Source organism: Panthera leo, chromosome B3 (assembly GCF_018350215.1).
Source record: "Panthera leo isolate Ple1 chromosome B3, P.leo_Ple1_pat1.1, whole genome shotgun sequence".
NCBI classification, from domain to species: Eukaryota; Metazoa; Chordata; class Mammalia; order Carnivora; family Felidae; genus Panthera; species Panthera leo.
In genome coordinates, this window is record NC_056684.1 from 1,286,685 (window position 1) to 1,310,370 (window position 23,686).

General features: G+C 49.6%; 1 protein-coding gene and 1 long non-coding RNA gene across 5 annotated transcripts in view; one reads left to right on the plus strand and one right to left on the minus strand.

The window, feature by feature from the left end:
- Window positions 1–34: 34 nt before the first annotated feature.
- On the plus strand, window positions 35–18,101 carry LOC122221510. Of its 3 annotated transcripts, none has more exons than XR_006203267.1 (4): window positions 35–431; window positions 5,668–5,896; window positions 13,319–13,467; window positions 17,306–18,101. It is a non-coding gene; the product is annotated as an uncharacterized LOC122221510 (long non-coding RNA). The 3 variants fall into 3 exon arrangements; XR_006203266.1 differs by lacking the exon at window positions 13,319–13,467 and having other exon boundaries at window positions 35–166; window positions 320–431; XR_006203265.1 differs by lacking the exon at window positions 13,319–13,467.
- BCL2A1 (BCL2 related protein A1) overlaps window positions 15,742–23,686 on the minus strand; it is a 59,987-nt gene continuing 52,042 nt past the window's right edge. Inside the window, exon 2 of one of the 2 annotated variants that reach the window (XM_042940801.1) lies at window positions 15,742–16,028. In XM_042940801.1, the coding sequence (XP_042796735.1) occupies window positions 15,921–16,028 (108 nt within the window). In that variant the 3' untranslated portion in view covers window positions 15,742–15,920. The remainder of the gene's footprint in view (window positions 16,029–23,686) is intronic. The other variant, XM_042940802.1, reaches the window with a different exon arrangement.

Sequence of the window (23,686 nt, forward strand, 5' to 3'; positions counted from 1 at the left end):
TCCGGAGCAGGGTCGCTGGAGGGCGGCTGTTGTCCGGGCTCAGCGCGGCTCTGGGGAGGCGGCTCCTCCGCCCTCCTTGGCCGAGAGCGAGTGGCCGCGCGGCCCTGGCCCATCGTGGGCTCGGGGAGAGGGGCACAGTCAGACCCTAGCGCCAGCCTAGATCCTGGTGCGTGAACCTTGCGTCGCGAGGGGCTGTGTGGGGCCCGAAAAGAGCGCCCAGGCGGGCCGGTGAGAAGTACGCAGGATGCGCAGTCCTGCTGGTTAAAGGGACAATTATTTGTTTGTTGGCAAAAGCATTTTACACCGTTTTCGTTTCCAGTGGGTCGGAGGAAGGCGGTTTATTACCGAGGGGTAGGACGGGCCGTTGATGCGTCGGCCGACTTTCCCACACCAGATCAACGTGTTCACCTCTGGAGAACTCAGGGCCCAGAGTAAGTTACCCTATTCGCGACACGTTCAAGGTCCAGCAGTATTTTCACTGTGGGACGCCTGGTGCCCGCTCCTCCTGTGAAAGCGCTGTTCCTACAGGAGCAAACACGGAGGAGACGGAGACACCCGAGTTTTCTTTGCTCGCAGAGCGTTTACCAGCAGTGGGAAGCGAGAAGAGGGTAATTCAAGGGAGTAAGTAGGTGTGGAGAGAGACTCTTGCCCTCACACGTTGACATCAGAGGGCCCTTGAAAAGGTGACAGGGCTAATTTAACGGATAAAGAGATTGAACTGTAAAATAATTGGAAGTGTAGAGAAATTTTAGTAAATTTTATGTTAATCAACTTTACTAAAGTTCATCCAGAAAAACAAGCTTTCAAGAACAGCTAGAAAGGGGCCCCTGGGTGACTCTGAGTTAAGCATCCGGCTCTAGATCTCAGCTCAGGTCTTGATCTCAGGGTTGTGAGTTCAAGCCCCACATTGGGCTCTGTGCTAGGCATGAAGCCTACTTTTAAAAAATGAATAGAATAGAATAGAATAGAATAGAATAGAATAGAATAGAATAGAATAGCTAGGAAAACACTGAAAATGAAAGGCCCTTGGGGAACTGGACCTTCCAAACCTTGAAACATACTATAAAGCCTCTATAATTAAAACAGGAGGGTACTGCTGCTTAAACCCACAGTAGACCACACAACAGAAATGACCTGAAACCATATGGAAGTTTAGAGTATGGCAAAGATGATATCTCAAATCACTGGGGCAAGCATGATCTTAGTAAATGGTGCTAGAACAGCTGAACAGCCATTTTTTGAAAGATAAAATCATCTCCGTACCTCACACCATACATAAGAAGAACCACATGGATTAAGGACCAAGTGTGGAAACTGGGACTATACCAGTAGTAGAAGAAAAGGACAATTCGTCTTCAACCTCCGTTTAGGGAAAGGCATCCTCGCTGTGACTCAAAATCCAAAGGCAATAAAAGAGAAGATTGAGACATAACTATATGACAGTTTCTTATAATTTTTTATAGCATAAAAAGCCATACACAAAATTAAAAGACAATTGACAAACTGAGAGAAGATCCTTGCAACATAAACCACAGACCAAGGGTTAATTTCTCTTAATTAAAAAAAAAAAAAAAAAAAAATTTGGGTTACAGGGCAGTTAAACCAGAAAAACAAATAACAGGCACCCAGACTGGAAAGAAAGAAGTAAAACTGTCTCTGCATATGCCATGACCTCATATACCGACGTCCTAAGGGATCTAACTCGTTCGTTAGGACGAGTGAAGTAGAGCCCAGCAAAGTTGCAGGATACAAGACCAATATACAAGCACACCTCTTCCAGCCTAACACACTTCATACTAGACGTGTTGCTGGCTCTTCCAGTTCTACAGCAGCTCCTAGCCTTTGGATTCAGATTGGGACCGTGGCTCTGGAGATTTTGGACTTGCTGACCTCCATAATCACACGAGTCAATTCTTTATCATAAATCTTGTTATCAGTAGATATCTCCTGAGGGACCTGGGTGGCTTAGTCAGTTGAACGTCTGATTCTTGATTTCAGCTCAGCTCACGATCTCACAGTTCATGAGTTTGAGCCCCACATTGGGCTCTGTGCTGACAGCATGGAACCTGCTCGAGATTCTTTTTTCCCCCATCTCTCTGTCCCTCCCTGCTTGTGTTCTCTCTCTCTCAAAATAAATAAATAAACTAAAAACATTTTTTAAATAGATATCTTCTTTTGGTTCTGTTGTGCTACATATATAGCTGAACCTCAAACAACATGGGGATTAGGGGCACTGATCGCCACACAGTTGACTGTCTGAAAACTTAACTACTAATAGCCTACCATTGATGAAAGCTTTACGGATCATATGCACAGTTATGAACACCTAGTTTGTATGTTACATGTATTACATACTGAATTCTTACAATAAAGTAAGAGAAAAGAATTATTAAAATCATAAGAGAAAATACATTTATTGTACTGGACTGTATCAAAAAAAAATCCATGTGTAAGTGGACCCACACAGCTCATGCCTGTATTGTTTAATGGTCAACTATGTATTCATATATACAACGGGAGATAATATAAAGAGATGCATATGTATATTTCATGATGCATTTAATGTCAAGTATATATAATAGATTAGGTATATATAACAAGATATAAGGTATACATAATAAAAATATCTCTCTTATTGATTCACTTTCTCTAGAGAACCCTAAGATTTTTATAATAACATAAATAGTCTGAAATATAAAAAACAATTTCATTTGCAATAGTATCAAAAAAATATTTAGGAATAAATTTAACAAGTGTCAGAGTTTTGAAAACCACGTGACATTGTTGAAAGAAAACAAGTATAAGTTAAAGGACATCCCACATTCATGAATTGGAAGGCTTAATATTGTTAAGATAGCACTGCTCCCCAAATTGATCTATAGAGTCAATGCAATATCTATCAGACTTGGTTTTTTTGCAGAAATCAATAAGCTGATTCTAAAATTCTTGTGAAAATGCAAGGAGTCCAGAATAATCAAAACAGTCTTGAAAAAAGTGAACATAGTTGGAAAACTCACACTACCCAACTTGAAAAGTTACTACAAAGCTACGGTAATCAAGACATTGTGGTCCTGGCATAAGGAAAGAAAGATAGGTAAATGACAGAATTCAGAGCCCAGAAATACATGTCCACATTTATGGTGAATTGATTGTCCTGAAAAAGAATGCCAAGATGATTCAACAGAGAAAGAATAGTCTATTCCCAGAAACATGGTGCTGGAATGTGGAAAACAAGGAAGTTGGGCTTTTACCTAACGCCATAATCAAAGTTTAACTCAAAGTAGATCAAAAGCCTAAAAGTAAGTGCTGAAACAAAACTCTTAGAAGAAAACATGGGCACAAACCTTTATCACTGTGGATTAGGCAGTGGTTTCTTAGTTTTGACACCAAACACACAAGCAACAAAAGAGAAGTAAATTGGACTTCATCCAAATTGAAAACATCAGTATGTCAAAAGCACATCATCAAGAAAATGAAAAAAATATAGATTGGGAGGACTAACAAATCATGTATATGATAAGGGAGTTGAATCCAGAATACATGAAGAACTCTTTTTTTTTTTTTTTTTAATTTTTTTTTCAACGTTTTTTTTTTATTTATTTTTGGACAGAGAGAGACAGAGCATGAACGGGGGAGGGGCAGAGAGAGAGGGAGACACAGAATCGGAAACAGGCTCCAGGCTCCGAGCCATCAGCCCAGAGCCTGACGCGGGGCTCGAACTCACGGACCGCGAGATCGTGACCTGGCTGAAGTCGGACGCTTAACCGACTGCGCCACCCAGGCGCCCCCATGAAGAACTCTTAACAGCTCATCAATAAAGATAATCTAATGTAAAAATGGGCAAAGACTTAAATAGACATTTCTCCACATAAGATTAATGTCTGATAAGCGCATGAAAAGATTTCAGCAGCATTAGTCATTAGAGAAATGCAAACAAAACAGAGAAGAGTTACCATTTCACACCCACTAGGGGGCTATAACCGAGAACGGAAGTGTTGGTGAGGGTGTGAAGAAAGGAACCCTCACAGTAACGGGAATATGAGACACCACAACACGGATGGACCTCAGTAAAAGGCCAGACACAAAAGGCCACACACTGTGTGATCCCATTTACATGAAATATCCACAACAGTCAAATCTACAGAGACAGCACGTAGATGAGTGTCTGCCTGGGGCTGCGAGGGAAGGAGGGCAGGGTTTCTTTTGGGGGCGATGACAATGTTCTAACATTAGATGGAAGTCATAATTGCAAAACACTGTGAATGTGCTAAAACCAAATAGACTGGACGTTTTAAAAGGGTGAATTTAATGTCAATTACATGTCCTTAAAATAAAAAACAATATAAAAAAAAGTACGTACACATAATCTGCTCATTTCTGAAAGACAAAAAATGAAATAAACATAAACCAGAAACCAAGCTTGGGTACCTGTAGGGAATGGGTGAGGACGGTGGGGGAGGGGGGGAGGGGATGTTCCTTTGATGACACCTGTCTGTGTAGCTCTGACCCTCCGAACCATGCTGACCACGTCTGCATACACACACGCACCCGTTCGTACAGCAGGAACAGTGCAAGCCGGCACACGGAAACTGAAGTGCATTGTACACGATTAACAATTACAACAAATGCTGGAGAAGAAAAGAAGAACTAACTTAAGTAACTGTGGAAAACAGCATTTTGATTTTCTGTAAGACTAACGACAAAAATAGCTTCACACAAATATGGCCACTCTAGTTAAGACATTTGTTTTTCAAAGGGTTATAAATTAGTAATTGTGAAACTGCTTTATCTGTGTTCTAGAATTGAACAAAATAAGTAAACGCATTGTAGATGATGAGAGTCCCAGTTTCTCCCTATCCCGAAAAATAAGTAACAAATAAGGAATGAGGGAAGGTTGGAATGAACCTTGTTGTGTTGGGTTGGAATTGGAAGTGTCCATGTAAATTTGCGATTTTAAGTAGATACAGAAATGCATAGACACAGAAATAGAGATGTGAGTTAGATACATATGCTTATGTTTCCTAGTCCTGTTCCTGAGCAGACCTGGAAGCAATGACCCTCCATAGCAGTGAAATCTAGCATCCAGATCCTGGTTTCCAAATGTCATTGTCCAACAACAAAAAATAGGGCTTCCAGAGCTGAGGCAGGACCAAGGTGGACCTAGAAGATTTAGTGGTGCCACAGAGTAAGGGGGTGACCACAATGGAAGGGAGCAGGTCAGGAGGGGAGCCGGGACCCAAACGGGGTTCCCAGTGGGCAAAGCTGGGACAGTTTGAGCAACAAAAAAATAGTCTTACTTTATAACCCATGGAATAACATAAATATCCGTAAGTGCCTCGTGATTGATAAATGAATACTGATCCATAACAACAACAAAACAAAGAGGCATAACCCCTTATCCTAGAGCTCTCATTAATAAATGTGAAAGGAACTATGGAAACGGAGAATCACCGTTAGGCAAACACTGCCCTTCTAATCAGCAGGCAAGGACCATTAACGGGCTTAAAACCAGTGGGCAAGAGAATAAGAAACCAAAAGAACATCTCTGTGGTCTTGAACCATCTCCCCACAAGACAGTACAGGTTAACATGTGACAAGAACATGTGGCCCCTCCGAGGACACACTGAAAGGACACAACTCCATTCACGTGGTATTTCCTCCCAACAGGAAAATCAGGAAAACCTCAATCATGAGAAAGACATCACACCCAAATTGAGAGACGTTCTAGCACACACCTGACTGGTGGTCTTCACGAGTCTCAAGGTCACGAAAGACCAAGAAAGACGGGATTGGAGGAGAGTGAGGAGACACAACAGGACAGTTCAATACAGTTGGCTCTCCTGGGTCAGCTTCGGGACCAGAGAACGGACGTTAATGGGAAAACTGGTGGATTCAGGTAAGGTTCGTACATTAGTTAATGGTGGGGTATCGGTGTGCGTTTCTCTCTTTGGATAATTTCCCATTACATTGACGATGTTGTTATTGGAAGTTGGACTCAGAGTGTATGGGAAGTCTATTTTTATGAATTTCCGTAAGATTAAAATTCAAAAGAAAAGGTAAAAAAAAAAAAAAAACAACCTGTTAAATAAGTAAACTTTGTGCAAGCCTGCGATGGGAGAGATCATCCTGTGAAAACAGTGGAAATTTTATTTGACCCAAGTGTAAGTCAACAAACATTACTAACCGCCTGTTGCGTCAGGCCCTAACTGATCTCCCAGCGATCAAACTCTCCTCCCGCCTGGTCACAGCACTGCCAAACACGGCTTCCTCGGAAGGAAAACCTCACCCCATCACTGTCCCTCTTGAAAATTCCTTCGGGGGCGCCTGGGTGGCGCAGTCGGTTAAGCGTCCGACTTCAGCCAGGTCACGATCTCGCGGTCCGTGAGTTCGAGCCCCGCGTCAGGCTCTGGGCTGATGGCTCGGAGCCTGGAGCCTGTTTCCGATTCTGTGTCTCCCTCTCTCTCTGCCCCTCCCCCGTTCATGCTCTGTCTCTCTCTGTCCCAAAAATAAATAAATAAAAAAAAAAAAACGTTGGAAAAAAAAAAAAAAAAAAAAAAAAAGAAAAAAAAAAGAAAATTCCTTCGGTGGAGGCGCCTGGGTGGCTCAGTCGGTTAAGCGGCCAACTTCAGCTCGGGTCACGATTTCGCGGTCTGCGAGTTCGAGCCCCGCGTCGGGCTCTGTGCTGACAGCTCAGAGCCTGGAGCCTGTTTCAGATTCTGTGTCTCCCTCTCTCTGACCCTCCCCCGTTCATGCTCTGTCTCTCTCTGTCTCAAAAATAAATAAACGTTAAAAAAAATTAAAAAAAAAAAAAAAAAGAAAATTCCTTTGGTGCACACCTGTCATGGGAACACAGCTCCTCTCAGCTACCTGGGCCACACCTGCACAGCCCTGAAGCTTCCCACTCCCTGGCTCAGCCTCCCTGGCTCAGCGGTTCATGCTTCTGGAGCCCCCCGGGGGCAGCTGAGTGCACAGTGGTCCTTTTTATTCACCAGAACTCACAACTCGTCCTAGGAAAGCACCATATGACTTTAGTGTTTTTAAGAAGAAATACTTTGAGAAGCCACTTGGGTGATAGAGTGAAAGCCAAAATAATAAAAAGACGGCTCCTACCTCACCTGTCTGTGTCAGATGGCCAGAGGACTTTATGTCGCTTCCCAGAGGGAAGGGGGGGGGTCAGTAAGTCACATGGAAAGACAGGGTTGGGGAGCTCACACAGTTAGTTCCCCTCCCCGCATTTGAGGGGAGAGAGAGGGAGGAAAGTCCCTGGAAGCCACGGTGGGGGGCAGGGAGGACTTTGGAAAACGAGTGTCTGAGAAGGGTTTTCTGGGTTGTGTGCTCTTGGACGGTTGGCGTAAACCCTCCCTCCCTGTCTCCCTGCCGGGTTATTCAGTGGTCCCTGTGGCACGGCCATGCGGGTAGCTTCTCAGGGTTAATACAGGACTGCTTGGTCTGGGAGATGGCAGAACTGCCGTTGTAGCTGGAATAATACCACTAACCACGGCCAGCGCCTCCCGCGCCGCCTCTGGAGCCCCACGTTGGGCTCTGTGCTGACAGCTCAGAGCCTGGAACCCGCTTCGGATTCTGTGTCTCCCTCACTCTCTGCCCCTCCCCCGCACACTCTCTGTCTCTCTCTCTCTCTCAAAAATAAACATTAAAAAGAGACTTAAAAAAAGAATAATTTTACAAACTAGGGAATATCCAGAAAAGGGCGGCTCCCTCCGCCCTAGGTAGTAGGTAGCCATTCTGGAAATTAAAAAAGAAAGGTCACATCAGCGGGGAAAACCCATTGACTCACCTCTGTGATGCCAAAGTGGTTACATACCTTCAGTTCAAGGAGTTGTGTGGAAACTGAGCAGGTGGGTGGGTAGGGGCAGGTGGAGGAAAGAGTGGCAGAAACGAGCAGAGTTTCCATCCTCTAAGGTGAGACAGGCATGGATTTACTGAAGCGCGTGGCCTCATTGCTGCATTTACAGACCTAACGCTTAATTCTCGTCAGCACCCCGGGTGCCATCCGCCTACCAAAACTTGCTGCTTTGAGCCGACCGCATCGGCACCACCTGGGACCTTGTCAGGCGGGCAGGGTCTCAGGCCGTCCCCAGAATCTGTATTTGTATTTTAACATGATCCCCAAGTGATTTGTATTCATACAAACGTTCGGGAAACGCGACCACGGATTGGTGTATAAAGCACGTGTCAACTTGCAAGGACACGAACGATCCCGCACACTCTAACGTGGTCAGCCTGCACAGATCAATCATCCCCTCCGTCTAGACAGGTCAGGAGGTGGCTGGTGATCCCCACATCCTCCCCCGGCACCCCGCCCCCGTCACAAGGAAGTAACCAAGTACCAAGGCTGAGTAAGCACTAACCAGGCGAGAGGGCGAGTGAGAACGGAGGCGGGGAAGGTGAGAGGGTCTTCTAGGAAGAGACAACCGTGTGTGCACAGGCCCGAAAGGGAAAAACCCCGTGACGTTTCGAGGAACTGAGAGATGGCAGGAAATTCTCCCCAGCAAAGAGCCGGGAGGAGAGAGGGGTGACATAAGGCTAGACGACACGGGGTTCTTTTGATTTGCCTCTGTGTGTTTCAGCGAACCTCTTTAAAGGTTAAGTTGACATAAAGGTTACAGTGGCAATAGAGAGAGCTCCCGTAAACTCTCCCGCGCCCTCCCAGAGGTAACGCCGGACACCCCGCAGGACCTTTGTCGAGACTGAGAAGCCAGCATGGGCGTGTTGCTGCTAACCAAACTCCACACTTCATCTGGGTCAGTTTTTCCACTGATGCCCGTGCTCTGTGCCAGGGTCCCGTCCGGGACCCTGTGTTTACCGACCGTGTCTTGACAGCTCATCTCGTCTGCCCCCACCCCTCACGCTTCCCTCGTTTTTTGATGACCTAGTCAGTTTTGGGGAGTCACTGGTCAGGGACTCTGTACATTGTCCCTCAAGTTGCGATTGACGTTTTCCCGGGGCCGTGGGCTTGGGGAAGAATGCCACAGAGATTTCGTGCCCTTTTCATCAAGATACCAAAGGTTCGTGCTATCAACACGGCTGGTCACTGGTGATGTCACCGGCGATCACCTGGCCAGGCTCCTCCCTGGTACCTTTGTTTCTCCTTCCTACGCTCTGTTCTTGAGCGTGAGTCCAGCCCACACTCAAGTGAAGAGAAAGAACGACCCCGGCTTTGGTGGCAGAATCTGAGTTCCTAGGAACCATGAGAAGCCACTGGGCGATTTTAAGCAGAGGGGTGACGCTGCATTCACATTTCAGACGAGTATGCTCGCTGCACTGAATCCACCAGAGGGGGCCCGCGATGGATTAGCGTCACATCCACTGGAGCAGCGGTCTGCGTGGAAGTGAGGGTGGCTTGCATTCGTGTAGGAGGTAAGGGGCTAGAAGGACGGGCAAGCACGGATCGAGAGATATTTAAGAGGTAGAGTGGCCAGGACTTGGTTACTCTTTGGTTGGAGAACAGGAATGGAGGGCAAGGAAGGTTCAAGGATGACTCCCAGAAACCAGCTTCACGGTTTCAGCAGCTGGTTGAACATCGACGAGGCTGAAGACGAGAGGACACGGTCACCGGGCAGGCAGATCTCCGAGGGCTCCCTAGCGGAGGCAGCCCCAGGGCTCTGGGGGGCAGGGGTATGCTGTTGTTCAAACGCCCCTGCTGAACTCCGGAGGCATTGTTCTGCTGCGTGTCCATGGCTACTCTGGCGGGCTCCGTACTCTGGGTAGCACCCGTTGACCATAAGAGAGCCTCGTCTACTTAAGTAAAGCTTTGACCGTCTTCCTCGTTTACTCCACATCTTTGAGAATACGACAATTCAGCAGCCATACGCAGCGTCCCCATCAAGGACTCTGTGAACGTATATGTACACGCAACATGAGGGACGGTGTTGGTTGGATCTCCGCATCTCCAGAGCTCTCTGTGGGCTTGTGGGGGAGCCCCGTGATGGAGCCCTCGGCATCTGTGTGTCCCCAAGTCCCACCCTCGGGAGCCACAGGGCATCCAAGGCAGAAATCAGTAGACTGAGAAGAGCATGTCAGACTCCACCACGGGCAAGAGGGTGCCTGGCACAGCAGGGATGAACTCAGGCGGTTCGCGGGGCAGGCGGGCGCCATCGTAAGAATGTTCTAAGGATTTCGGCTTCTCCTCGGAGCGAGGTGGAAAGCACTGGAGAGTTTCGAGTGGAGAGGAACCATATGTCATCTTACACTTTTCTCTTTTTCTTTTTATTGAAGTCCAGTTAACACACAGTGTCACGTTAGTTTCAGGTGCGCAACAGACTGATTCAACTTCTCCATCGTTACAGGGCGTACCTACCATCTGTCACCGTGCAACACTGTTACAATGCCACTGACTATGCGCTGTACCTTTCGTCCTCATGGCTTATCCACTCAAGTTACTTTACATGGTTTTTTTTAAACGTTTATTTAGGGGCGACTGGGTGGCTCAGTCGGTTGAGCGTCCGACTTCAGCTCAGGTCCTGATCTCGCAGTCCGTGAGTTCGAGCCCCGCGTCGGGCTCTGGGCTGACAGCTCAGAGCCTGGAGCCTGTTTCGGATTCTGTGTCTCCTTCTCTCTGACCCTCCCCCGTTCATGCTCTGTCTCTCCCTGTCTCAAAAATATAAATAAAGGTTAAAAAAATTTTTAAACAAATAAATGTTTATTTATTTTTGACAAGGGGGACAGGGGCAGAGAGAGGGAGACACAGAATCCGAAGCAGGCTCCGGGCTGAGTTGTCAGCACAGAGCCCGACACGGGGCTCAAACCCAAGAACCATGTGATCATGACCGGAGCTGAAGTCAGACGCTTAATCGACCAGGCGCCCCTTTTTAAAAAAAATTTTTAATGTTTATTTATTTTGAGACGGGATGGGCTGAATGGGTGAGGGGCATTGAGGAGGGCACCTGTTGGGATGAGCGCTGGGTTCTAGTCCTGAAATCATTACTGCGCCGTATGCTAAGTAACTCGGATGCAAACTGTAAAAAATTAAATAAGTAGGTAAATAGCCACCCGTGGCTACCAGCCATCCAGAAAGGGTTTATTGTCAGGTCCCACGGAGTCATGGAGACCTGCAAAAAGTTTCCGGATCCGAACCAGCCATGACCAGTTCGAGCCGGGGCAGGTCTCCAGGGAGACCGCGCATAAACGGGTGAGGGGCGCAGACCAGGGAGATCAGGATACCCGCCTGGCTGTCAAAGACTGATGTCACCGTCGGTGGGGAAGCCAGCCCCACCCCGCTGGCATTTGCACACAGTTCCAGCCTGTGAGCTTGTGAGCTTGTGAGCCCGTGAGCGTGAGCGGGATGGGGAAGGAAGCAGGCACCTGGGTGGGGCCGTGGGGTCAGGGGGAAGTGGTGCAGAACGACGACGCCCCAGGGCGGTAAGGGACCCGCCCAGCCCCCCGTGACCCCGTGCACCCAGGGACCTGCCCAGCCCCCACCCCGTGACCCCATGCACCGAGGGACCCGGGACCCGGCCACCCACCCCCATGACCCCGTGCACCCAGGGACCAGCCCATCCCCCCGTGACCCCAAGGGACCCTTCGCCCCCGTGACCCCCTGCAAGGCGCAAGTTTCTTCCCGCTTCCCAGCCTGTTTCTAAGTGGGGATAGATAGTATCTAGTTTGGAGACCGCCTGACAATTAAAGGCCATCACTTCTCTGAAGTCCCTAGTGCGCCAGGAGCATACAAGAGGCGGCCGTTGCCCCGGGGCCGCGGGGAACACGGTGCCCGGCCTCGTGGGCGGCCCGTTCGGGAACCGATGCGCGTCCATCCGTGCGTTTTGTGAACAGTAGTCACTGAGCCTTCAGCGGGCTGTGAGCCAGACTCTGAGACGCGAAGGAGCGGTTCCTGCCCTCCCGGAGCTGGCTGTCAGGTGGGAAACACCGAACTGAAACTCGCACAGATGTGAGGCTCTAATGGAGACAGTGGTGTTTTCAGAGGCTGTAGGGGGAGCCCGGTGGGGAGGGCGTCCCTAAAGCGGCCACCTCTGAGCGGAAATCTGCAGGCCGGGTTAGCCTGGGCGGGACGAGGCAGAGGAGTGTCCTAAGCAGAGTCTGTGGCAGCAGGTGCTGGAAACAGGCCAGCGGAGCCACGGGAGCCACGGGCCACCACGGGGTGGGGGGGGGGGTGGTAAGGCAGATGAAGGGAGGGCCCCACGCCCGCAGGCCTGGTGGTGTCCACGGGCTGTCATGCACACCGACAGATCCTTCTAAGTGACCGAGGCAAAAATAATAGTGCTTCATGATTTTATTGGGACTTAAACTGGTATCTGGGGTCCTGCTTGTGTCTCTCCTTTTATTCTCCTGCGTTTGCACTGTTCACAATGAGCGTTCACCTTTTTCGTTTTTTTTCTTTTTTTCTTTTGCAAAAACCGGAGCTTTTTAACAATCAGCTACGTTATCATCTGCAGTAAAATGCACCTGTTTTAAGGGAGCGCCTCTGTGAATGTTGGACACGCTTCTCCCACCACAGCCAAGAGGCGGGGCATCCTCATCACCCCAGACAGAGTTTTCCCGGCCGGCTTCCCGACCCCCCACCCCCACCCCGGCCACAGGCCACCTCTCACTTGCTTTCTGCCACCGGACACATCACATTTGTCTTTTCCGGTCTCGCGTGGACGACACTGGACCCCACGTACACTTTCGTGACCGGCTTCTCTCGCTCAACGCGTGTTGAGGGTGGTTCATCCCGTGGCGCCAGCCCACACCTGATCGTGGCTGGGGCTCGTCCCTTGCGCGGGCGGGCTGCAATTTGTGGAACACGTGGGTTGTGTCTGGGTCTCTCTGCCCTCGTGAGTGCAGCTGCCGTGAATCGTGGGGACATGTTCGGGGGCTTTTGAGCGGAGACCCAGGAGCCCAGCTGCCGCGCCCCGGGTCAGCGCGGGTTTCGCTTTACAAGAACCTGCCACGCGGTTCAAGAACCGCCAGCAGCGCGCCAGGGCGTTCCCAAAGCTCGGTACCGGTGGTGGCCTTTGTCTGAGCCGTTCTGGAGGGTACGCCGAGGTCTCCCGTGGTTTCACCTTGCCCTTCCCTGGTGGCCAGTGGTGTCTCGCACCTTCTCCACGTGAACTGCCCGCCTGCCGTCTTCTGCCCATTTTTAAATTCAGTCGATGGTTGCGTTGTTCCTGAATTGTGTTTCGCACATTCTGGACACGAGTCCTTTGTCAGTTACCAGTGTGACATGTGTTACCTCCCACTCCGTGGCTTGCTGTTTTGAAGATCGGGTTTTGTTTTTTTCTTTTTTGACAGCTTCGAGACAGAATTCTAAATCATGTCTCTAGAGTATAATTTTTAGGTCCTTTTTTCTTTTCTGGCGCAGGCTTTTGTTGTTGTAGATAAGAAATCTTGACCCCCTCCGAGGCTGTGATGATTTTCTCCGATGTCTCTTCCGGGATTGTTATGGCTTTAGCTTACTTTTCGGTCTACGACCTGTTCCACCTCCGTCTCTGTGTGCGGTGTTCGCTAAGGGTAAGCCCTCCCCCTGTTATCTTAGTAATAAAACACACAGAGCTGCACTTTGAAAGACCAGGTCACAAACCAAGCCCGAAATGTCACTGATTCCCCGGTGTTGCTCTGTTAACGAGATCGCTGTGGTATAAAGGTCAGGGTCTGTGGTCTCTTGTGCAAATGTATTCCAGCTGGCAGGACTCGGACACACACTTCTGTTATGTCCACTCGTGATGCTTCCTCCCTACACTTAGCTCTGATTCATGCCAACACACAGTAGGACCTCACGCACTGAGCAGGGGGCGGGGAGGCACCGAGGTGAAACGGGGTAGAAATGTTCCCATTCAGGGCAGACGCAAGGCCCAGGTACTTGGCTCTCAGATGGGCTTGGCTGAATACGCCAAAGTCACTTCTGCAAGAAACGTTTCCCTGCTGACCTGCCCCAGTGTCGTATCCCCAGTGTTAAGAATCACAGGGGACTCGGGGCGCCTGGGGGCTCAGTCGGTTGAGCATCTGAGTTCAGCTCAGGTAGTGATCTCATGGTTTGTGGGTTTGAGCCCCGTGTCGGGCTCTGGGCTGACAGCTGGGAGCCTGGAGCCCGCTTCTGATTCTGTGTCTCCCTCCCTCTGCCCCTCCCCCGCTGGTGCTCTGTCTCTCTCTCTCTCTCTCTCTCAAAAATAAATAAACATAAAAGAATTAAAAAATTTAAACAAACATAAAAAATTAAATGAAACATAAAAAATTAAACAAAAAATTAAAATAAACATTAAAAAATTAAAATAAACATTAAAAAATTAAAATAAACATTAAAAAATTAAACATTAAAAAACATTAAAAAATTAAACATAAAAAAATAAAAATAAGCATAAAAAAATTTTTAAAAAAAGAACCACAGGAGACTATTAACTACAGAAAACCAACTGACGGTCACCGGAGGAGAGGTGGGTGAGGGATAGGGGACAAGGGGGCGGAGATCAGGAAGTGCACTTACCAGGATGGGATGAGCTGATAGAAAGGCCAAGTCTACAGGTGTCTTGTTCTCTGCACCTTGCATCAGCCATGGGAAGCAGTAAGACTGGGGCGGTGAGAGCGTGCGTGCGTGTGAAATCTGTGTGCAGGTGTGCAGAGTAGACCCCTACTTTAAGAGTGATTTCTGGGGCGCCTGGGTGGCTCGGTCGGCTGAGCGTCCGACTTCGGCTCAGGTCATGATCTCGCAGTTCGTGGGTTCGAGCCCCGCGTTGGGCTCTGTGCCTGCAGCCTGCTTGGGATTCTGTGTCTCCCTCTCTCTCTGCCCCTCCCCTGCTCACACTCTGTCTCTCTCTTTCTCTCAAAAATAAATAAACATAAAAAAAATTTTGAAGGGTGATTTCTAAAGGGGTTTCTTCAAATCAGCCTTAAAAAAAAAAAAAGAATCACAGAGGAAGCAAAGTGTGAATTAAGTGAAATCCCCTGTGGAAATGCACAGAGCCTGGGAGGGAGGCCCTGGTTTCTTTTTTTTTTTTTTTTTTAACATTTATTTATTTTTGAGACAGAGAGAGACAGAGCATGAACGGGGGAGGGTCAGAGAGAGGGAGACACAGAATCTGAAACAGGCTCCAGGCTCTGAGCTGTCAGCACAGAGCCCGACGCGGGGCTCGAACTCACGGACCGCGAGATCATGACCTGAGCCGAAGTCGGCCGCCCAACCGACTGAGCCACCCAGGCGCCCCGGGAGGCCCTGGTTTCTTGATCAGATCCCTCAGCTACTTCCTCGGAAACTCGAGCCCCGAGGGCCAGAGGACACGGAGAAAGACTGGGAGGTTCTAGAACAGAGCCTGGCGCTCCTGAACTGCAGTCAAATTTACTGACCTCGGAATTGGAACTCAGGGTCTAGGAAAAGACACAGTTGTGTGATTTATGACATTTGTTAAGAGGAAAGTTTGACAATGACTCAGCATGAGTCAGACCTAACTGTCTGCGTTCAGACTGCCCCGGAGCATCCTGGGTACCTCCCGCCGTGTCTGTCAACTCTGAGTGGTGGGCCAGGGAGCAGAGTCTGTGGGGAGGGCATCTGCGGAATCCCCTAAGTATCCAGGGTCACGGGGGCCACCGGGAGGCAGGATGTAGACCTCACCCCCACGCAGTCGGAGGAGCGACTTGGCGAATGACTTCTGGGTAACGGGCACCCCTTAAGAAAATCTGCCCCAGGGCAGAGGAGGCGCCCCCTTCCTGGCCCCCCACCCTCTTCCTTCAATCCCCGTCCCCTGCCTCCAGCTTTGCCCTTCTGCTCGACTCCCAGGCAGGACGCAAATTACGTACTGAGACAAATACGGTTTATTTATCAAAATGAGAACAAAATCCCCGTAACTCTGCAAGATCGAGTTACATCACCAAAGTCGTTTGTCCAGTGGAAGTGCGTGCCGGCAACACTTAGTGCAAGAGTCAAGACAGCCAGGCAGGTTTCACAATCCAGACTGTTCTGTGCTTCTGGCCGCTCAGTAGTAGTTCTTCAGGAGAGACAATACCTTACAGATCTTTCCTGTAACTTCCAGAAAGGTCAGCCAGCCAGACTTGGGTTCGAACTTCCTTACAAAGCCGTTTTCCTGTTGGAGAATAAATTTCACATTTTAAAAATCAGGGGCGACAGTTTACTGGGATGGAGAGCAAAGGACCCCCGCTTAACAGGCAGCTCCTTGGTCACCTCTGCGCCCGCACCGGCGTCGCTCCGTCCACCGCATCACCGCCCCGCAGCCCTGCTCCGGGCCTCTCCGGGGCAGCGCTGACCGACAGAGGTACGGTGAGAGCCACAGAGGGAAGTTTAAGGTTCCACCGGCCACATCTTTTAATTTTTTATTTTATGTGTTTAAGTTTACTTCTTTATTTTAAGAGAGAGAGAGAGAGTGAGCAGGGGAAGGGCAGAGAGAGGGAGAGACAGAATGTCAAGCAGGTTCCGCACTGTCGGCACAGAGTCTGATGTGGGGCTCGAACCCACAGACAGCGAGATGGTGACCTGAGCCAAAATCAAGAGTGGGGCACTCAACGGACTGAGCCACTCAGGTGCCCCTAGCCACACTTTTTACTTTTTTAGTTAAAATGTCGGTTCATTTCAAATGTTTATTTATTTTTGAGAGAGAGAGAGAGAGAGAGAGACAGAGCACGAGCATGGGAGGGGCAGAGAGAGAGGGAGACACGGGATCAGAGGCAGGATCCAGGCTCTGAGCTGTCAGCACAGAGCACGACGTGGGGCTCAGACCCATGAACAGTGAGATCATGACTTGAGCCCAAGTCGGACGCTCAACTGACTGAGCCCCCCAGACGCCCCACCCCTCCCCTGCCACATCTTTTAAAGTAAGAGAAAATACGTAAAATTAATTTTAAAAATAGATTTAATTTATCGAAAATACTATGATTTCAGTATGTAATCGGTATGAAAATGCTTGAGATATTTTATATCTTTTGTACCAAACCTTTGCAATTTGACATGCGTTTTGTACTCACAACCCATCTGCACTGAGACTAGCCACGTTGTGAGTGTTCACGGCCATAGGTGCCTCGTGGCTACCATACTGGACGCACAGCTCTGGAGGAAGGTCTCATTTTTTCCCCTCTTTTTCAACTGTCTGGTGTTGCGATGTGCATGTATGTTTGTAAGCGGTACTGTGCAGAGTCAGGAGGACCCACAATAAAGCCAGAGCCAGTCGGTGCCTCTGAGCCTGTGACAAGGTGGTTTCCCGAGCACGGCCAGTGCACAGACAGCGGTCAAGGGGATTTTCCATCCGAAGGATTGCCCAAGAAAACCAGGATTCATTCTCTTTTTGATCGGGGTTTTAAAACAACAGAGTGTGAAGTGCCCACTGTAATTTATGACCTATCATTACAGGGCATCCTTACGGCAAAACACCTCTGAGATCGCCCAGCCTGACGCCCTCCGTTATCCTGACAAATGCGAAAAAAGTAAGCTACCTGAAGTTACCTGACTTCCTAGCGCCTGGGCCCGTACGGGAACGCCAACGCTGTTCTTTCGTTCTGCAAGTGTCCAAACAATCACCCAAAGGATTAGAAAATTGTCGGAATAATTGTTTTAAATGTTCGCCTAGTGAACATTTGCTCTGCCTCCGGCAGGTTCCAGGTCCTGGGGTGACAACCGCCTGCTAGCAGCTCGGAGCCCGGGGGGCTCCACTTTGGGGCTGGAAGAGACCCGTTATCCGGCGCCCGGGGCCTCTTCCCGAGCACGGCCAGCGCACAGACGGCGGTCAAGGGGATTTTCCACCCGAAGGGTTGCCCAAGAAAGCCGGCTTCTGTCCCCACAGTGTCAAGTGCAGAGTCATGCCCAGCACACGCTGTCATGGCCTAACGCAGGGAACAGGCTGCTCCTTCTCTCCCCCTCCTCCCCCTCCGCCTTTGCACACGCACACGTTTCCCACGCGCCCTCACCGCCTCCCTTCCCGGGATCTTCGTGACCCTCAGCAACGAGGCACTCTCCAACGACCGCTTTTGCTAGGACAGTGGTCACTGTGTGGCACGTAGCATATCATCTGACATACACTCAACTTCTCAGCTAAAGAGCGTGAAAAAAAGGAGTAACTGACAAATCCAGCTAGAAGATTAGAGGTTGGGGCGCTTGGGTGGCTCAGTCGGTCGAATGTCTGACTTGGGCTCAGGTCACGATCTCACGGTTCGTGGGTTCGAGCCCCGCGTCGGGCTCTGTGCTGACGGCTCGGAGCCCGGAGCCTGCCTCAGATTCTGTGTCTTCCTCTCTCTCTGCCCCTCCTCTACTCCTGCTCTGTCTCTCTATCAACAATAAATAAGCATTAAAAAAAAAAGATTAGAGGTTTTTTAGCCATAAAAAGCTAAAGTTAAAAGAAGGAGAGAATTCACAGTAGCTAAAACATGGAAGCAATGCCAGCACCCCTCAGCTGAGGAATGGGTCACCGAAACGTGGTCCATACATACACCAGAATACTACTCAGCCTTAAAAAGGAAGGACGTTCTGACACCTGCCACAACGTGGATGAACCTTCAGGACACGAGGCTCAGTGAGCTAAGCAAGTCACGAGAAGACAAATACTGTTTAACCCCATCTACACAAAGTGGTCACAATAGTCAAACCCATAAAGACAGAAAGTAGGGTGGTGGCTACCACGATCCGGGGTGGGGGGGTGCAGAGTCCTGGGGGTGGATCCTGGTGACGTCCCACAACAGTGCGACTATTTAATACTGTTGATGTGCACGCTTAGAAATGTTAAGCCCGTACCTTTTACGTTACGTGTATTTTAACAAAATAATAATAATAATAATAATAATAATAAAACAGAAAAGAACTGACCAGGAAAATATTTACATTTATCATGAAAGGGCTCATTCAAGGGTAAGAGACTCATCATCGAGCCCCTAAGAGTTGAGAAGACAAGGGCTGTTGAAAGCAGAAAACACGAATCACGCACAAGGGTGTGGGGGAAAATTCAACATTACCGGCAGTTAAAGAATTCACATTGTAATACGGTCTTACTGATTTTTAGACCTGTTAAGTTGACCTTGTTATTTTGAGTCTTGTGAAATCCCCCAAATTATTTTTACTGGTCCTGCCCCCTGGCTGGTGGGGTTGTTGGGTCGTCCCTCCATTGATAGAGCGCTTTCGGGAGGCAGTATGCATTCTGGGAGCAGTGCGATGGGCCATCCATCATTAGACACCGATCAAGAGGCGGCCTGCTCAGCGATGGGGCGGAAAACCCACCCGGGGCCAGTCTTGAAGCATTATTTCCAAGAAGGAAGACAACCCAAATGTCTAACGATTCGGAACTGGTAAAGTAATTGTGACGCATAAAATTGGGATATTCTGTAGACGTTACAAGTGTTGGCGTGCAATACATTAGGCAGGTGATCTCAAAGGAGAAAACTCACGTTCCTCAATCGTCACTGCACAGGACACGCGCACGCAGATGGTTACAGTGGCAGGAGAGACGTTTCCTCTTTCAAAAACATATTTCCAGTGACACTATTTGTATCTTAAAACCATTGTATGAAACTAGAGAAACAGGGATTCGATATCTTGTCCGTAATGTGGGAATAAAGAAGGAGCGCACAGATCTGGTTCTTTCCAGGAATAGTTCATTAGGTTCGGGTACCATGGCTTCAGAAAAGCCTAAGCCGTAAAATAACGTCCTGCATCAATAATGCAAAGAAACCCAGATCCTCAGGATGTTTGACATCTAGGAAGACACCAACGTTATCCCCGCGTTTCCCTGGAGATTATTCACTACGTGTACTCATCCGACAAACGTTTACTGAGCTTCGGCCACATGCCAGGTGCTGTCTGAAACAAACTGGTGAACTAAACACGCAGGACCCCTGGCCTCACGAAGCTTGAGTTCTGGTCACAGAGAAAGACAAGGAACAGATAAGCAGTTACGAGGGAGTCAAGCAGGGTACAGGATAGAGCGGTGGTGGTGCCGTCAGAGACGGGACGGCTAGGGAAGACTCCCCGAGGAGGGCAACCGTGGCACGGACCCCTGGGAAGGGCAGCGGGGCCGATGCAGACCCCTGGTGATTCCAGGCAGCGGCCACAGCAAGTGCAAAGGCCCTGAGGGCGGAGTGTGATTGACTTATCCAGGGAGGCTGGAGCTATGAAGCAAAGGAAAGACTCACAGGAGGTGGGGTTGGTTGGGGATTTAGGGCCAGACCAGGTAGGGCTCTGACTACAGCAGTCAGGACGTTTATTGTATTTTTGCTCCCGGGCGAAGGGGCGTTTGGGAGGGTTCCGATTAGGCCAGGACACGAGAGAATTCACGTCGTTCAGAGATCACTCTGGCTGCCGTGTGGGGAACAGACTGTAGCAGGGCAACGATGGAAACCGTAAGAGGTTACGGCCGGCGTCAGACGAAGGAGGACGCGTGCGTCCCGGGTGGGCTGGGTGCATGACCGACCGACAGGACTGGCTCGTGCCCCGGACGTAGGGTGTGAGGGAGAGGGGTGGAGAGGGACGCCCCAGGTAGAGCGCGTTCCCGAAGGGCCCAAGGTGTGGGGGAGGGGGGCTAGAATTCCGTCTTTCTTTTCATTCAATGACTTTCAATCTCAAGTCAAAATTGGAGAGGAATATCAGGAGAACTTGGCCCCCAAATCTAACGAAGCAGAGGATGTGAGAGACTCAGGGAGGTTCTGTCCCCTCGCTGCTTGTGCTTCACACTTCGGAAACGCCTCTGCCAGCCGGGCACCCAGCCACGCGGGCACAGGTCTCTGTGTGTCCTTCTGTTTGGTGCACAAAGACCATCCTTTAGAGCAGGAAGATCATAAACAGCCGTAACCAAGCAAACAAAAACGGCTCGTCTCGCCCCTTCTGACTCTTGCGGTTGCTTGGGAAGTACCAGTGCTGACTGTGCGTCCCCGTCTTGAAAGGGGCTTTCTCTCCGCGTTAGGGTGGTTTTCCGAATTACATAGTGAAGCCTCTTGAAATCTCCCGTGTGCCCTTCACAGCTGGTCCTAGCGATACGCTGCTCTTACCTTTTCCCTTCAGGGCATCTGGTTTAGATGGCGACTAATATCTAACCCTGGCTGGTATAACTTGGGAGGACCGAACCTGGTTAATCGGGGAAGTTTGACAATATTACCGCTAACAATAACCCTACACTTGTACTGAGTCTTATGCCAGGCGCTTCGTGTGTAACACTAACTGATTTAATCGTCACGCCGGGTCCTGGGAGGAGGAAGCATTATTCTCCCCGTTCAGCAGACGAGGAAACAAGGTTCCGAGTAGTAGCCTGTGGACGTCCCACGGGCACTGAATGACCCCAGAAGCCAGCCCAGGACCGTGTGACCCACAGTCGGTGCTCATAGTATCCAAGCGGCCGACATACTGCCTTCCTGACCCAAAAGTTTTCATGACGTGTCTGATCGTACTTGCGAAGTACTTAGATCACAGTAGTTCTCTGGTTGTGCGCTAACTGACCTTCTCATCTTTCGTGATGCACGCGCATTTCTCATTTGGAGCCGGTGACAAGCTTTCCGGACGGTTACGTCTGACCGATTTTCACGGATCGGGAAATCTCGACTGCAGCGCAGCCATCTGCCCCGAGATGAACCCTCACGAGTACGTTTACTTGCGTCAGCCCGCCGTGCTAACGTGTTCGGACTCAAATCCTGACTCCTTCACGCGACCCGTGTCTCGTGTGGGCCGAAAAGAAGCGCGCTGTCAGGAGCGCGTCCGTCACGTCTACGAGCGAAGCCGTCCAGGTGTGAAAGTCCGGGGCTTCAAGCCTACCTACACCCAACGACCCCGTGAAGGCTGAGTGTGTGCGTGGGCACGCGTGTGTATGTCTACGTCCACTCGGGAAGGCTTCATCCTGCCGCGCGCACACTTACACCAGGCCACCCCCTGAGAGATGAGTCCGCTTCCGGAAACTCTCAGAGACCATCCCATCGCCCGGCCAAGGGCTCCACGAGCTCACAAAACACTGCTGAGTCGTTAGATTTCGGGTAACGTTCATCACAACGTGTATGCTGCAGATACCACGTGGGGCACCAGGACACAGAGCCCGCAGAGAGCTGCGAACTGAATTCGTCTGCACCAGAGGAGTTTTGCTTTCACTGGAAACCTCCGTGGCACGGTGGGAATTTCCACCCGTCGCCCACAGCTGAGAGGAAGAGAGCAAGACCCACCCCGCCCCCTGCCCCCGCCATGCTTCATCCAGCCCCCAGTCAGTCTGAGTCAGGGGGGGACCAAGTGCGGGATGCCCCATCATGACACCGGAAAGCCTTAAACGAGATGCAGGGGACATCCCGTAAAATGTGACTGCATCAAAATTTAGAACATTTGTAATAACCAGGGGCACCTGGCCGGCTCAGTCGGTGGAGCGTGCGACTCTTGATCTCGGGGTTGTGAGTTCGAGCCCCACGTTGGGTGTAGAGATTACTTAAAAATACAATCGTTAAAAAATAAATACATAAAAAATAAAAATAAAATATAATAACCAAAGACAGCTATAATTTTCTTTAGAGAGAGAGAGAGAGAGAGAGGGCACAGGTGAGGGGCAGAGAAGAAAGAGAGAATCACAGGAGGGGCAGAGAAAGAGAGAGAGAGAAAGAGAGAGAGAGAGAGAGAGAGAGAGAGAGAGAGAGAGAGAGAGAGAGAGAGAGAGAGAGAGAGAGGATGAGTGGGGGAGGGGCAGAGAGAGAGGGAGACACAGAATCTGAAGCAGGCTCCAGGCTGTCAGCACAGAGCCTGACGCGGGGCTCGAACTCACGAACAGTGAGGTCATGCCCAGAGCTGAAGTCGGTTGCTTAACCAACTGAGCCACCCAGGTGTCCCTGATTACATTTTCTTAACCCAGTGGATTGGGGAAATTAGGACAGGCTGCCGCGACCGAACACCGGTCAGCTGGTTGGGGGGGGGCCTTAGCAGAGCCCCCCTGGAGGGCAAGGATCAAGTACGTCAAAAAAATGCACATGTACCAGGACCCGGCAATTTGATATTCCACAAGGGAGTGCACGGATAGAGATTCTGTGATGTATTGTTGTGATCGCAAACTGGAAATAACTGAAATATCCATCGGCCAGAGATGGCCAGACGTTCAACAGCATTTACATACAACAGCATAGATGTAGGGCTCTTTTTTTTTTTTCTGTAGTATTCTTTAAAATAATATTTTAAAGGCCCTTGGGTGAAAAATAAACCCGGAATAAGTACCACGTAGTATTTATATGTCTAAAAATTTTTTACAAAAAAGTAGTGTGTATATTTTCTGTAGAGTTATTCAATAGGCAAGATTTGCGTGGAAAATAATTGCTAAGAATGCATATCTCCCCTCTGGGGAGAGGAGGGGGCTAGGACTGGGGGTTGGAAAGAGGATCCATGGAGCCATAAGTAGTTTCAAAAAGTCAGTTGTTAAGGAGCACCTGGGGGGCTCAGTCGGTTAAGCGTCCGACTTCGGCTCAGGTCCTGATCTCACGGTGTGTGGGTTCGAGCCCCGTGTCGGGCTCTGTGCTGACAGCCCCGAGCCTGGAGCCTGCTTCGGATTCTGTGTCTCCCTCTCTCTGTGGCCGTCCTCTGCTTGTTCCCTCTCTCTGTCTCTCTTTCTCTCTCTCAAAAATAAATAAACATTTAAAAAATAAAGTTGAAAAAATAAGTCAGTGTTAAGGGTACTGGGGTAGAAAGACAAGCATGAACATCCAGCCGTGGAAAGCCCCTTATCAGTGCCTTCTAACAGAGCCCCTCCACCCCCCAGTCTGGGCTTTCTGAGGCTTTGATAATAAAGTGAATTGTTACTTG